We start from the raw sequence: 12,472 nt of genomic DNA, 5'->3' as shown, positions 1-12,472 counted from the left end.
TATACTACGCTAACTCAAAAAGCGTACTTTACAGTAGAGGCGTTTAAAGGGAAAAACGTGATAACTTTTACATTAATTAAGATACTTTTTTGAAATTTGGTATGCTTAATATTTAATTTATTCATTGTAATATCTCATATTTATATTTCCTTAATTATTTCTATTTTTTGATTTAGCGCTAGTTAGCCGTATATAAGAGTAATTCATCAAAAAAATGTTACATCTTATACACGTCTAACTTATGTTAGCGTAGTGTAGTACGGGAGGTCGTAGTGCATGATCAATCATCTAATACATATTTCAATATTTTTATAAAGAACATGTACTTACTTACAAAAAGAATAGTCAACGTACCATTAATAAACTAATTAATACGTTAACACATAAGTATTTACTATGTAAAAGTCGCTAATTCGTTCATTTTACAAACGAACAAGTATACACACGAACGCACTAAACTACGCTAACTATGAGTTAGTGCAGTGTTGCACAGACTTTGACCAAAGTGATCCCCGCGCACACTTCGCTAATAATAGTTAGCGTAATATAAATCGAGTGATTTCAAAAAGTATCTTTACTTAGCGTTTTATAAAATTTGTAACTTTCTTATTTTTGCATATTTCTTCTCAATTTTTTTATGACGTATGTAAACACACATTTTAAGCAACTTGGCATAAAAAAAGTTTTTTCCATATTTCGAGTTAGCGTAGTATAAATTGCTGGTGTCGATCTGTACCAAATTTCAACCAAATCCGTCAAATAGTTGCGGAGATTAATGGTATAAGCATAGAATGTTCGACGTGATTCTTTAATTTGACATAACTTTTTTATTTATGAACCGATTGACATGAAACAAACACTAAATGTAAATTTAAGCATCCCACAATATATTCGTGAAAACCGCATCCAACTCGGATCAGCCGTTTCTGAGATTAGCGCGCACAGACGAACAGACAAACAGACAAACAGACAAACAGACAAACAGACAAACAGACAAACAGACAAAAAAAAGTTAATTACATTTTTGGGTTCGACATCGACATAACAATAACCCCTGCTATTTTTTTTATTTTTATTTTCAATGTACAGACAGCACTTTTCTACGATTTTATTATATGTATAGATATGTTAAGAAGATTTAAAATAAATTTATTATCTACTTTTTATTATAAAATTGTAGACGATTTTTATATCATCACGCCTTTTATCCCCGAAGGGGTAGGTAAATGTGCACGTTATGTGCACGTAATGCTGCTATACAATGTAGACCCACTTTTTATAATTTATGTTGTAAGTCCCATGTAATAGGTGGTGAACCTCAAGATATCCACCATCTGCCTTATTTACTATCACAAAGAGACACAAGACAAACAGCCAAGCTTATTCATATAGAATTCTTGGTATTTCTGCCTTTTTGAGGAATACAAAACGCGTAGGAAGATAAACCATTCTTCTTAAATCTAATCCAAATGATATATGAGACGAATTCTTCACCCTGATATTGCTTGGGTCTTATATTTTATGATTTTCATCCATTTTATTCTATTATCCATCCATAAACATTACAACAGGTAGGTATAATATCAAGCCAAGTGGGTTGGATTCCTGGATTCCTGAATAGTTTATTCATTCACATGTTTATATTCATTGGTTCAATGACGGCATAGAAATTGAGAATTACACCTGCTTTAAGACAAGATTATCATACGCAACGACGAAAGTAATAGCTGCGTGAAGTTCGCCATATTGTTTGTCGCGCAATGCTATTATATGAGTCCCTAAAGTAGCTTGAAACTAGTCGAGGTACCACGACAAATAGTTAGATGATTAAACTGTTAAATCTTACCAGAGTTATAATCAGTTATAATGCTGTTTGTTTAAGATAACATGTACATTGTACAGTGGCGTTACATGCCGTAATGTACACCTCTGCCTATCCCTTCGGGGATAAAAAGGCGTCACGTTAAAATGAGTAGGTACACATCAAAGGCAATCCAATTAATATTCTGTAGAACCATTCAATATCTTAAACTTCAAAATTCCGATCACACTATTAACAATACTTTAAACGAAAAAAACAAACAGGAGAAGCCATTAAGCATTTATGTAACAAAACAATGAGTCACACAGATAATGTTATGCTGCTAGCATTCCCATTTACTGGTGTCCCATACAAAATGATAAGAATTCCCTTTTTGTTAGTACGATAGTGGCACTCGCTTCACAAATACGTTCAAAGTTTATTCTGTGATTTTAAAACTCAAACTTATTTAATAAATATTTATGTTTTTAAACTTGGCTGTAAATAAATATTCGAGAGTAGATAAAAAAAATATATATATTGTTCCTTTTTTGAATTTTGTTTTCGAGTGTTCTTTTTAAAATGGCGAAGTTAGTAAGTTTAGTGTTGTGCGTAGTGCTTGTGTATATGATATCGGCAAAATATGTCGATAAAAGGAAGTGTCCTGAAGTGAGAGCAGTGCCCCATTTTGATTTACCACGGGTTTGTATTAACTAATTAGGAGTTATTTTTATTCATTCTTATTTTAAGTTAACGATTTAGTTATCTATTTTAGGGGAATTACCACCCATTATATTATTTTACTTTGTGAAATTAATTTGATTTAAATCAAATGAAGTATTTTGTAAGTATTAGAATAGTGTTTGCTTCATACAACTGTACTATTCATAAATGACATCATTCTATGACCATCATTAAGTAACGACGTGTGCCGAACATAGTGATTTCTGGATTGGTATTTCCCCTGGATTGTTCTAGAAATGAATACCTACCTAAATGTAAAATATGTTATTTTTACAAAAATATATTAATAAATCTACACCTCCATTAACACACAAAAACAACGAATGATTCGTTTGTTATAAATAATATCAAATTAAAAAATAAATTCAAAAGCTAGTTTTTAATCATCAACACATAAATAATTATGATATTTTGATTATCGACATTTTTATCGATATTATTAATTATAAATTTTGGCGGAAACTAGTTGTAAATATTCGATTAAAGCTAAGTAGGTTATTGCAGAAGTAATTAATTTGCGTATAATACGCGAATTGCCTACTTTTTAATGTGAGCAATAAAAATTTATATCATTTGAATTAAACTACTTTACTATAAAGTAGTCTCAAATAAATGATATTTATACATACAAAAACTAAGATAGCTTTCAGTTAGGAAAGTTTATCTATAACGTGATAATATAGTGCTGTAGTTTAATGAAACATTAGGTATATCAAGGACATTAGTAAAATCGTCTTCGATTTTTGATCGATGTTAAAGGTTCTGAAGAACACAGGTGTTCATATTTTTGTACCAAGATCGACAGTGTAGTGGGTGAAGCACTTTGCATTTCTATAACAAATAATAAAGACACCGCGTGAGCCTCAAAGAGCCATCAGACTACCACAGATGGGGCTCAGTAGGGTTGATGCCTGACTCGGAGCTGCGGACTACCAGGACGCCGGTTCAAAGAGTAGGAGTAGGAACGGGGTGGTATTTAGTCAGTGCTACTACTTACTCTCGCCTCTTCCAAGAGGAGAACTCATTGAATGAATTTACTTACTTACTAAATGAATCGCCATTTATTTTATTTTCCTATTCAAAAGAACATTAACTTTCGTAGCATCAGTTTTCGTGAAAATTAGTGAAAACTGGATCAAATAGGAACTGCGTTCCGCTTGTTTTTGATACAGTAAACGCCCTCGTTTACTCTTATATCCTTGGAATTTACTTTCCGAGTAAAACAAAGTGCTTTAAGGTCAAGTTTAAACGGTCTAAGTATCAGATTACTATTGATTTCGAACACGGAATTTTCCATTCTTGGCGAATCGAGGGTCTTCTTATTTATGAAGAGTACTTTCTTAGTACTTATCGTGATCGTGCCATTATAAGCTTTCTGTTTCCTAATAAAATGTAGAAGAATCACAACACAATATAGAACAATCACATCGCTCCCGTAACTTCTTTAACATTATCATCAAGGACAAGGCCTTCTCTACATAAGAGGGTATATTTAATTTTGTCATGATTTCTGCGTTAGGCACGTTCGTTAAATATGGTAACTTAAAGGACTAATTTCAAATGTTGGAATATCATAACAATACATTATTCTAAGTAAATACGATAAGTATCTTACCTACACTTTCGCTTACAATATCTAATAAAAATATCTATTCACAATATCTCTACCAAAGAACATTTAACGACTCAATAAAATAAAATAATCGTAAAAATCTTGCGAACAACGTAATCGAAATGTAATGAAACGAGAAATGCCTGATGGAGAGCTCTTTTACAATCAACTATGTCAAGATTTCTGTTTACAATCCCGTATCGGAGGATCATTTGGGGATCTTTCGGAGTGATTGTGATGTTCATTGGGAAAGGATCCCGTGCTCAGTGATCCGAAAGCGTCAGTCTGCTATATAAACTATTCTCGTCGGGTTTGGAAAAGGTGGAATATATTTTCTTTTGGGTATTCTTTTTCGGATAAATAGCGGTTGTATTAAGAGTGACACATTCTTGTTTCTCTGCTAATATGTAAGTGGTTTAATTTAAGAAATCGATGTTCGTTATAGGTGTTGAAAGTAGCCACCGTAGTGGGTTTAGTGGTAGCCCTTACCACCGGTAGCTTGCACCATGCTCTCGCTGCTAGTTGGCTCCTATGATTATTATTTTTCAAATATTACTTGTATTTCTAGGTAGTATTTAAGACTTTGACTCCCAATAAAAATCTGTTGAAGGCAAATCCTCCGCTAGCGCCGGTCACTTCAGCCCCCAATGGCGTTTAATGTGTTAAAAATTTAATTTTATATGTTTTTAAATAAGTACATAGAAGCAAAATTATGTCAATTGAAGTTTTAACTACAATAATTATAATCGTACCGACTATATGCGATACAGTTAGTTATGTTCGTGACTTGTGTGTTATGCGTAGGCGCCGGACACGGCTTGATAAACAAACGCCGTTCAATTACCCAATGAGTTGCGAACCTGAATTTGATTTCATTGTCAATAAAGTTTTATGAAGCGTAAAAGTTTAGGCGATTAATGTAATTCATACCGCGGCATTTCTCTAGCGGCTGTATCTGTTGCAATTTAAAAAGTAAAGTAATCCAATCAATAAAAAAATAAACCAAATACTTGAATACTTAACCTCTTTTAAATAAAACTCATTTACTTCACAGCTAATAATAACTGACCCATAAATGACCCTGATGCCTAATTTTTGTTTTAATGTCCGACTTGTAGATTATTTTTTATTTTCCTAGGGAAATACAGGCAAATACTTTCGTAGATAATTATATTGATTTGAAATATCGCGTGACGTCACTTACGGTTTTATACATAGAAATGACGTATTTGCGTATCCCACTCCTAAACTTTGATTCGTTTTATCTAAGTACGGTATTGTTATCTTATACATAAATATGACAAAATAAAAATACGTGTCTTATATTTTTTGATGACCTAACTGACGGTCTAAATAGAGTTTTAATTTTCATACACCGTCATCATCCGAGTTTAAATTTTCATACACCATCATCATCCCTATTATTATTTAAAAAAATACTCCAACACAAAAACTAAACATGCCCATGACAACAATAAACCAACAAAACTTCCTCTCACAATTCTCTACCTCTGCCAACATTAGTCATCTCTTATCTACAATACTGTGTCATAACCAGATTACACTAAGACCGGTAACAAACCCCATTGTTGCATGGACAAGATCTGATCAGCAAGTGTATGGCTTGACAACTCAATAGGCATTAGCATATGGACACAATACGAGTACTATTATTACGTCTATCTAGATACATTGAAAGTAAATATTATTTATTTCATCATCATTATAATTTCACTTTCTATTCGCTAAGCATTAAAATTATAATGTGATCTAATGCTTAGGTGTCTCGTTTTTTATTTTCTATTTTATTTCCTTGACTCTGTAATAATGTGTCCTTATTTGGTCATAGAGATTTACATACATAATGTATCGATCTATGTATAGTTTCTTCTTGGACAGTTCTTAGCTTTTTTATGGCATAAGCCGGTAAACGGGCAGACGGATCACCTGGTAGTAAGCAATCGCCGCTGCCCATGGACACCCGAAACACCAGAGACGTTACTAGTGCGTTGCCGGCCTTTTGGAGGTTAGGAACTTAATGGTTGTTTGGGAGTAAAACTGGAAAGGGGAGGTAATTGGGCGTAATCTTAATCACACAACGCAAGCGTTGTTTCACGTCAGTTTTATCACTCCGGTCGAGCCGGCCCATTGGTGCCGAAGAATGGCTCTCCCACACTTACAGTCTCACCACAAAAGTCTCCATGAGTCGTGTAAATTTGTAAATTACCTTAAAAACTGGTAAAATATTAGTAGATATTGCCTTTGTATAGGTCTATTAAGATGACTCGGTGCCACTTAAAGGTTTTGAGGGTGGCCACCGAGGTGGTTTTAGTGAAGTAACAATCCCACACTCCCTAGTCCCAAAAAGCCACTTATTCCCAAAAAGCTAGACGCTGCAAGGTTTCCCCCCGTCATCACAAAAAAAAAAAATTGCTTTTGCCACATACACAGTGCACCTCCATCTTACTTGAGCCGGTGCCCCGGTAACCGGCTTCAGCTACGTATTTTACAATTCATGTCACTTTCTATTTGTTAAGGATAATGCGTTCTGATGAATGCGTATCGTGATTTCATATAATAGGATTATTTGGTCAATAGTTTTTACTTTCACGTTGCCTGTATTTGCATTAACATAATGGCATTAAATTTGCTGAGGGAGACAGGAAACTTGATATATTTATTATAATAAAATAATGTATATCTACTAATATTTCGTCATGTTATATGTGTGTCATTTCAATATTAGGTATATTTATTCTATCATCATCATCATCGTCACAAAAGTCATAAGACGTCCTCAAAAATACACGTACACACTATACTTCTCTTCATGAAAAACAAACCCTACATCAAACAACGAAACATTCCCTTTTGTCAAAAAAATCATAGCAACATTTTTCCAGCAAGATAATTTTATCAGAATTTCATACGCCTAACGCCAACCCAATAGCAAAATCACATAACGTCGCCTTACTATTACGTGAAGACTAGGCACTGAATTACTGCCGCACTAGTACGTAGGAACTTGAATCGTATTTCTCGACGTTTAAAGCTTATTTTTGTCCACAGATGTTGGGCGACTGGTACGTAGTGGAATATTATGCGAGCGCTGAAGAGGCTCTTTCGTACAGCTGTATGAAAGCAGTTTTCACTGAAGACGACCACGTTCCTACCGCAGGTTCATATAAAATAGTATTTTTCATTTGAAATCTTGTTAGAGTTGGAAATAGGTATACTGAATTTTAGATGGATATTTTGTCAACATGGTGAAATTAATATACACTCTTAAAAGGGTATTTAGTTAAATAAATGAGCTAATGGATTCATACATGCATATGATAAAACTAAACAGTTTTAAAGCTAATGAAAGTAACTTTCTTAAAACTATCATAACATAGTCCAATTGATTCTAAACGATTAACAATAAGAAATGTTTTAAGCCGTAATCATCAAAGTCAGTTATCATCAAAAGCCTAGAAACAAAAGTCTTGATTAAACAATACAACGTAACCTCCTTTCCAGATGGTTCCATAGAATTTACTCCCGGAGTGACCATGAACTTCACCTACCGTTTTGCTGACGATCCTCTCGGCGAGACCCTGCTTGGCAATATTACTTGGAGGGTAGATTTGAACGAGCCTGCCCATTGGACGCATGCTGAAAGGACTTGTAAGTATATTCATTTGAATTTAAATAAATACTCATCACTTACCACCAGGCAAGATAGCGGCTAAACGTCGACCAATCAAAAATATATAAATAAATAAATCTATACATATAATAAAATCGTAGAAAAGTGCTGTCTGTACATTGAAAATAAAAATAAAAAAAATAGCAGGGGTTATTGTTATGTCGATGTCGAACCCAAAAATGTAATTAACTTTTTTTTTGTCTGTTTGTCTGTTTGTCTGTTTGTCTGTTTGTCTGTTTGTCTGTTTGTCTGTTTGTCTGTTTGTCTGTTTGTCTGTTTGTCTGTTTGTCTGTTTGTCTGTTTGTCTGTTTGTCTGTTTGTCTGTTTGTCTGTTCGTCTGTGCGCGCTAATCTCAGAAACGGCTGATCCGAGTTGGATGCGGTTTTCACGAATATATTGTGGGATGCTTAAATTTACATTTAGTGTTTGTTTCATGTCAATCGGTTCATAAATAAAAAAGTTATGTCAAATTAAAGAATCACGTCGAACATTCTATGCTTATACCATTAATCTCCGCAACTATTTGACGGATTCGGTTGAAATTTGGTACAGATATAGTTTAGAACCTTAGAAAGGACATAGATATATTTTTATTTCAAAAATCAAAAAATAAAAATAAGAAATAAATTATTTATAAATAATTCTATGTCGATCGTTACACGACTTCGGTTCATGTTATTATTTTAATTTATCGAAAAAAAGTAAATAAATAGTAAAAAGGTATGAAAAAAATAATATCAATATAATAAAACATTTAGTACAAAGAAAATGCTCTAACGGAGTATAGATAATTCTATGTCGATCGTTACACGACTTCGGTTCATGTTATTGTTTTAATTCATCGAAAAAAAGTAAATAAATAGTAAAAAGGTATGAAAAAAATAATATCAATATAATTAAACTTTTAGTACAAAGAAAATGCCCGAACGGAGTATAAATAAATAATCCAAGTTGTCTTTATCCTCGATAGATAGCGTTGGGATCGAAATAGATCGCGCTATGGTTTCGTTACATTCATTTGGTTGGGTATCGGCCGAGCGCTTCGGTACTATCGTAGAAAAAGTGTATTATCAGTCGTATGATTATTTGTCTGTAGTGGTCCTGCTGTTTCGTATATTCTAAATTGGTTTCGTTGTATTTGTCAATTAATAAGTTTATTTGTTGGGTTTTCCTGGTTTTCTGGTTAAACTATTTAACGTAGGTTTAGTTTGAGTTTGATATCGATTATTAGTGGTTACTGTAGTTAGTTTTTTTAATAAAATTGTAAGTCTAATTTTTTTTTTAATTAGATTAGATTTAAGTCGTTTCTTTTAAATTATTTAGTTTAAGCTTGGTTATTATAGCATAGAGGATAGGTTGTAATATAGTTTCTTTTTTAATTGTTATAAATTCGTAATTCGTAGCTTTCTTTAGTTTTAAGTTAGTTTAAGTCCGTTTTTAAACTATTTTTTCAATGCCCTAAGTGAGTATACATCTATTAAATTCAAACGCAGAGCTCATTATGTTGATTTTTGAAGAGTTCCCTGGAATATCTTCCACATCTCATTTTTGAAGAGATCCCGCGAGATCGGGAACTATGTGGTTAAAACCAAAATTTTGCCGGAAGTCACTATTCCACGCGAACGAAGTCGCGGGCAAAAGCTATAAATAAATAAACTTTAAGTTAATTACTCAGTAATTACTTCGAAGTAATTCAATGCTTCGTTAAACTAATTAAGGGCAAATGTTACTGTCGCGAACGAACCTAGTTTCAATATTCAGACTTCAGAGACCAAAATATGGATTGCTTAGATTTCGAAATGCTCGTTAGTTACGTCTTGATTTCAACTAGATTAATTGGCTCAAATCTATACTTCAGTTGTTATATCAAATCAATATTTATATACAACGTCACGCTTTTTATCCCCGAAGGTGTAGGCAGAGGTGCACATTACGGCACGTAATGCCGCTATACAATGTACAATTGTACACCCACTTTTCACCATTTGTGTTATAAGTCCCATGTAATAGGGGATGAGCTTATTGCCATATACTGGGCACAATTCCAGACTCCGTGCTACTACTGAGAAATTTTTGAAAAACCGAAAAAAGCCCAGTAATTCTTTGCCCGACCCAGAAATCGAACCCGAGACCTCTTGTCCGGCAGTCGCACTAGCGACCACTCGACCAATGAAGTAGTCAATATTTAACAAATAACGAATTCTAAGAAACTTGAAAGAATACGAGATGCCCTTATCCTAAAGAAACATTTCACAATAAAGACATATAAAGGGAACATTGAAACTCCTTGTATCTAATCTCTTCATAAATCTTTGTAGTGAACCGAATACCGCATGTATTTCCCTTAAGGGTAATTGTGTATACTTTGTGTCTATGTGAGGACAGTTTTCCTCTCCGTCCTCTTAATATAATCCCCCGGCAGGCTACTCCGACACGGCACTCATTATTCTTAGGACCACGTGACAATTAATTTAGATAAGTCCTTCAGTTTGTGAGGTTTCTTCACTACAAGGCTTTTGTGTAGTTCCACGATGTACGTAATTAAGTGTGACGTTAGAAGTATTAGGGATTTGTGGTGGATTTAGAAGAGTTTTATTGAAGGGAATTGATTTTTCTTGGGTTTGGATTTACTGGTTTTATTGGTTGGTGTGTTGTATAGAGCTTTAATGGTTCTGAAATAGACTATTCTTAAAAGATGGTGAAACAAATCTGTCAGTAATAGTTAAATCTGCGTCTATGGGTATATGAGACACAATAGAAAACACATTGCGTCTTGCGCAGATCTACACTTCAGCATACGACGGGTTAAAGATCGCATAAACAATTTGTGAATTCTAACTTGAAGTAGTCTAAAAATCTATACCTCTGTACCTATTCAACTTTGAAACAGAACTTTTCCCATTTCACAATCTGTTACATAGATATGAGTAACGACTGAGATTTTCTCAAACGAAAATTTCAAATGAAAAATCTTCTAACTGAATTCTCTAAATATGTTTTCAGATGACGGCATATACAACACATATGTACTAGACACGGAGTATAAGACCTGGGCTTTACTGCTTCACTGCGCGGAGCAGACGGAAGGCGCGAGGTATTTGAGTGCATTCGTCCTCTCACGAAACACGACGCTACCGAAGAACGTAATGGCTTATTTACGGGATAAGTTGCCTAGGTAAGTAGAGAAGTGATTTTTATTAATAACCGATTATTTTATCCTATAATTAAATTATGGTCAATCCCTACGACATTACCAAATCGGTAACTGAACCCTCCACTTTTCAACGTCTTGAAAAGCAAGAGTAGGAATGAGAACGGAATCGGGGTGGTTTTTAGTCAGTAAGAGTCTGACACTCCCTCTCGCCTCGCTCAAGGCAGGAGAAATCATTGGATGATTTTCCGCCCTTAAAAAAAGGAAGTCATAGCACCAATTTATTTAAAAATCGAATCGAATTACTTTTAGGAAAGAATTTATACTTAAATCCTTTTTTCAACTGAAAAATCCACGAACTGAGTGTAACATTAACAAAAAAACATTACATTTATTACATTGAAATAAAATAAAAAAACTTATTCATTTCTCGATCAGCACCCACTACCAGCTGTAGAGAATGGCCAATATATCTCGTTTATTTCGCAAAACTTTTTAACCCTAATTTATCGACTTTGCGCCTTAGTTTTCAAAAGCACTCCTTTCAAATTAACTGTATTGGTCCCTTGTAGCTCCAATTTTAGGCTTTAACTTGTATTTTATTGGGCCTAACTTTGAAAATTGGAATTCTTTATTTCTTCTTATAGAATACTCCTATACAAATACTTTTCTTATAAACAAAGATGAGGATCCCCTCTCGAATTTTTACAAGATTGTGATACAAAATCAAAATAAAATATCTACCTTTTTTGACGGGGGAAAATCATCCCATGACTTCTTTCGCCTTAAGCGAGAAGGAGTGTCAGACTCTTAATAATTAAAAACCACCCCGTTCCTACTCCTGTTTTTCGAGCCGGAGCCCCGGTAACCCGCTAGGCAGGCCGCAGCAAAATATCTACCCTATAATATCAGAACATTACTTTATTTTTGTGTTGTTTAGAAGAATGTTCATAAATGCTGTCTATCTTCCAGATACGATGTTGACGTCAACTACGTGTTTCCGATCCCACATAAAGATTGTTCCACAAAACCGCCCATGTTCGACTACTCGCCCATTTTAGTAGAGGTCGGCAGCAAAGTACCGAAGCGGCCAGGCGTTAGCTACAAAGTGGCTTTTGGACATTAAATAAATAATGTAATGACATTAGATAAGAAATAATAAAGTGTAACTTGTAATATACTTAGATGTAGAACTGAATTATTGTCAGTGTTATTAATAGATTTTTTATGAATAAACATGTTTGTTTGATTTTCTGTTCACTCCATCAACAATTTTTATTATTTTATTTTTTTACCTCTACATGTTTTCCATCACGATCCTTACAATATGATCAAACCATATCCTCACAACATTTTGTAAGGACAATTTCTATACACATAAATAAATCAATGTTTCCTCATTTTATGTGTGTCTCATATCATTATCTTTCATCGTCATAAAAGCCACAGGACTTCGTCAAAAAAAAATACGTA

The 12,472-nt window shown here is 33.8% G+C and overlaps 1 protein-coding gene across 1 annotated transcript; it reads left to right on the top strand.

Moving 5' to 3' along the window:
• The first annotated feature begins 2,205 nt into the window (after nt 1-2,205).
• On the top strand, nt 2,206-12,246 carry LOC118269740 (uncharacterized). The gene is made up of 5 exons (XM_035585011.2): nt 2,206-2,503; nt 7,227-7,335; nt 7,680-7,826; nt 10,852-11,023; nt 11,972-12,246. Exons 1-5 carry the CDS (start codon nt 2,384-2,386, stop codon nt 12,123-12,125), a joined length of 702 nt encoding a protein of 233 aa, XP_035440904.2. The 5' UTR covers nt 2,206-2,383; the 3' UTR covers nt 12,126-12,246.
• The last annotated feature ends 226 nt before the right edge of the window (nt 12,247-12,472 follow it).

Source organism: Spodoptera frugiperda, chromosome 30, assembly GCF_023101765.2.
Source record: "Spodoptera frugiperda isolate SF20-4 chromosome 30, AGI-APGP_CSIRO_Sfru_2.0, whole genome shotgun sequence".
Lineage (NCBI taxonomy): Eukaryota > Metazoa > Arthropoda > Insecta > Lepidoptera > Noctuidae > Spodoptera > Spodoptera frugiperda.
The sequence above is the reverse complement of the archived record's forward strand: the minus strand, read 5'-3'. Positions and strand labels throughout refer to the sequence as shown.

Excerpts from the sequence above, each read along its gene's own strand:
- LOC118269740 (XM_035585011.2), top strand. The coding sequence starts at position 2,384 with ATGGCGAAGTTAGTAAGTTTAGTGTTGTGCGTAGTGCTTGTGTATATG. Across the intron at positions 2,504-7,226 it reads CCCATTTTGATTTACCACGG|ATGTTGGGCGACTGGTACGT; the intron begins GTTTGTATTAAC and ends TTTTGTCCACAG. Across the intron at positions 7,336-7,679 it reads CGACCACGTTCCTACCGCAG|ATGGTTCCATAGAATTTACT; the intron begins GTTCATATAAAA and ends CCTCCTTTCCAG.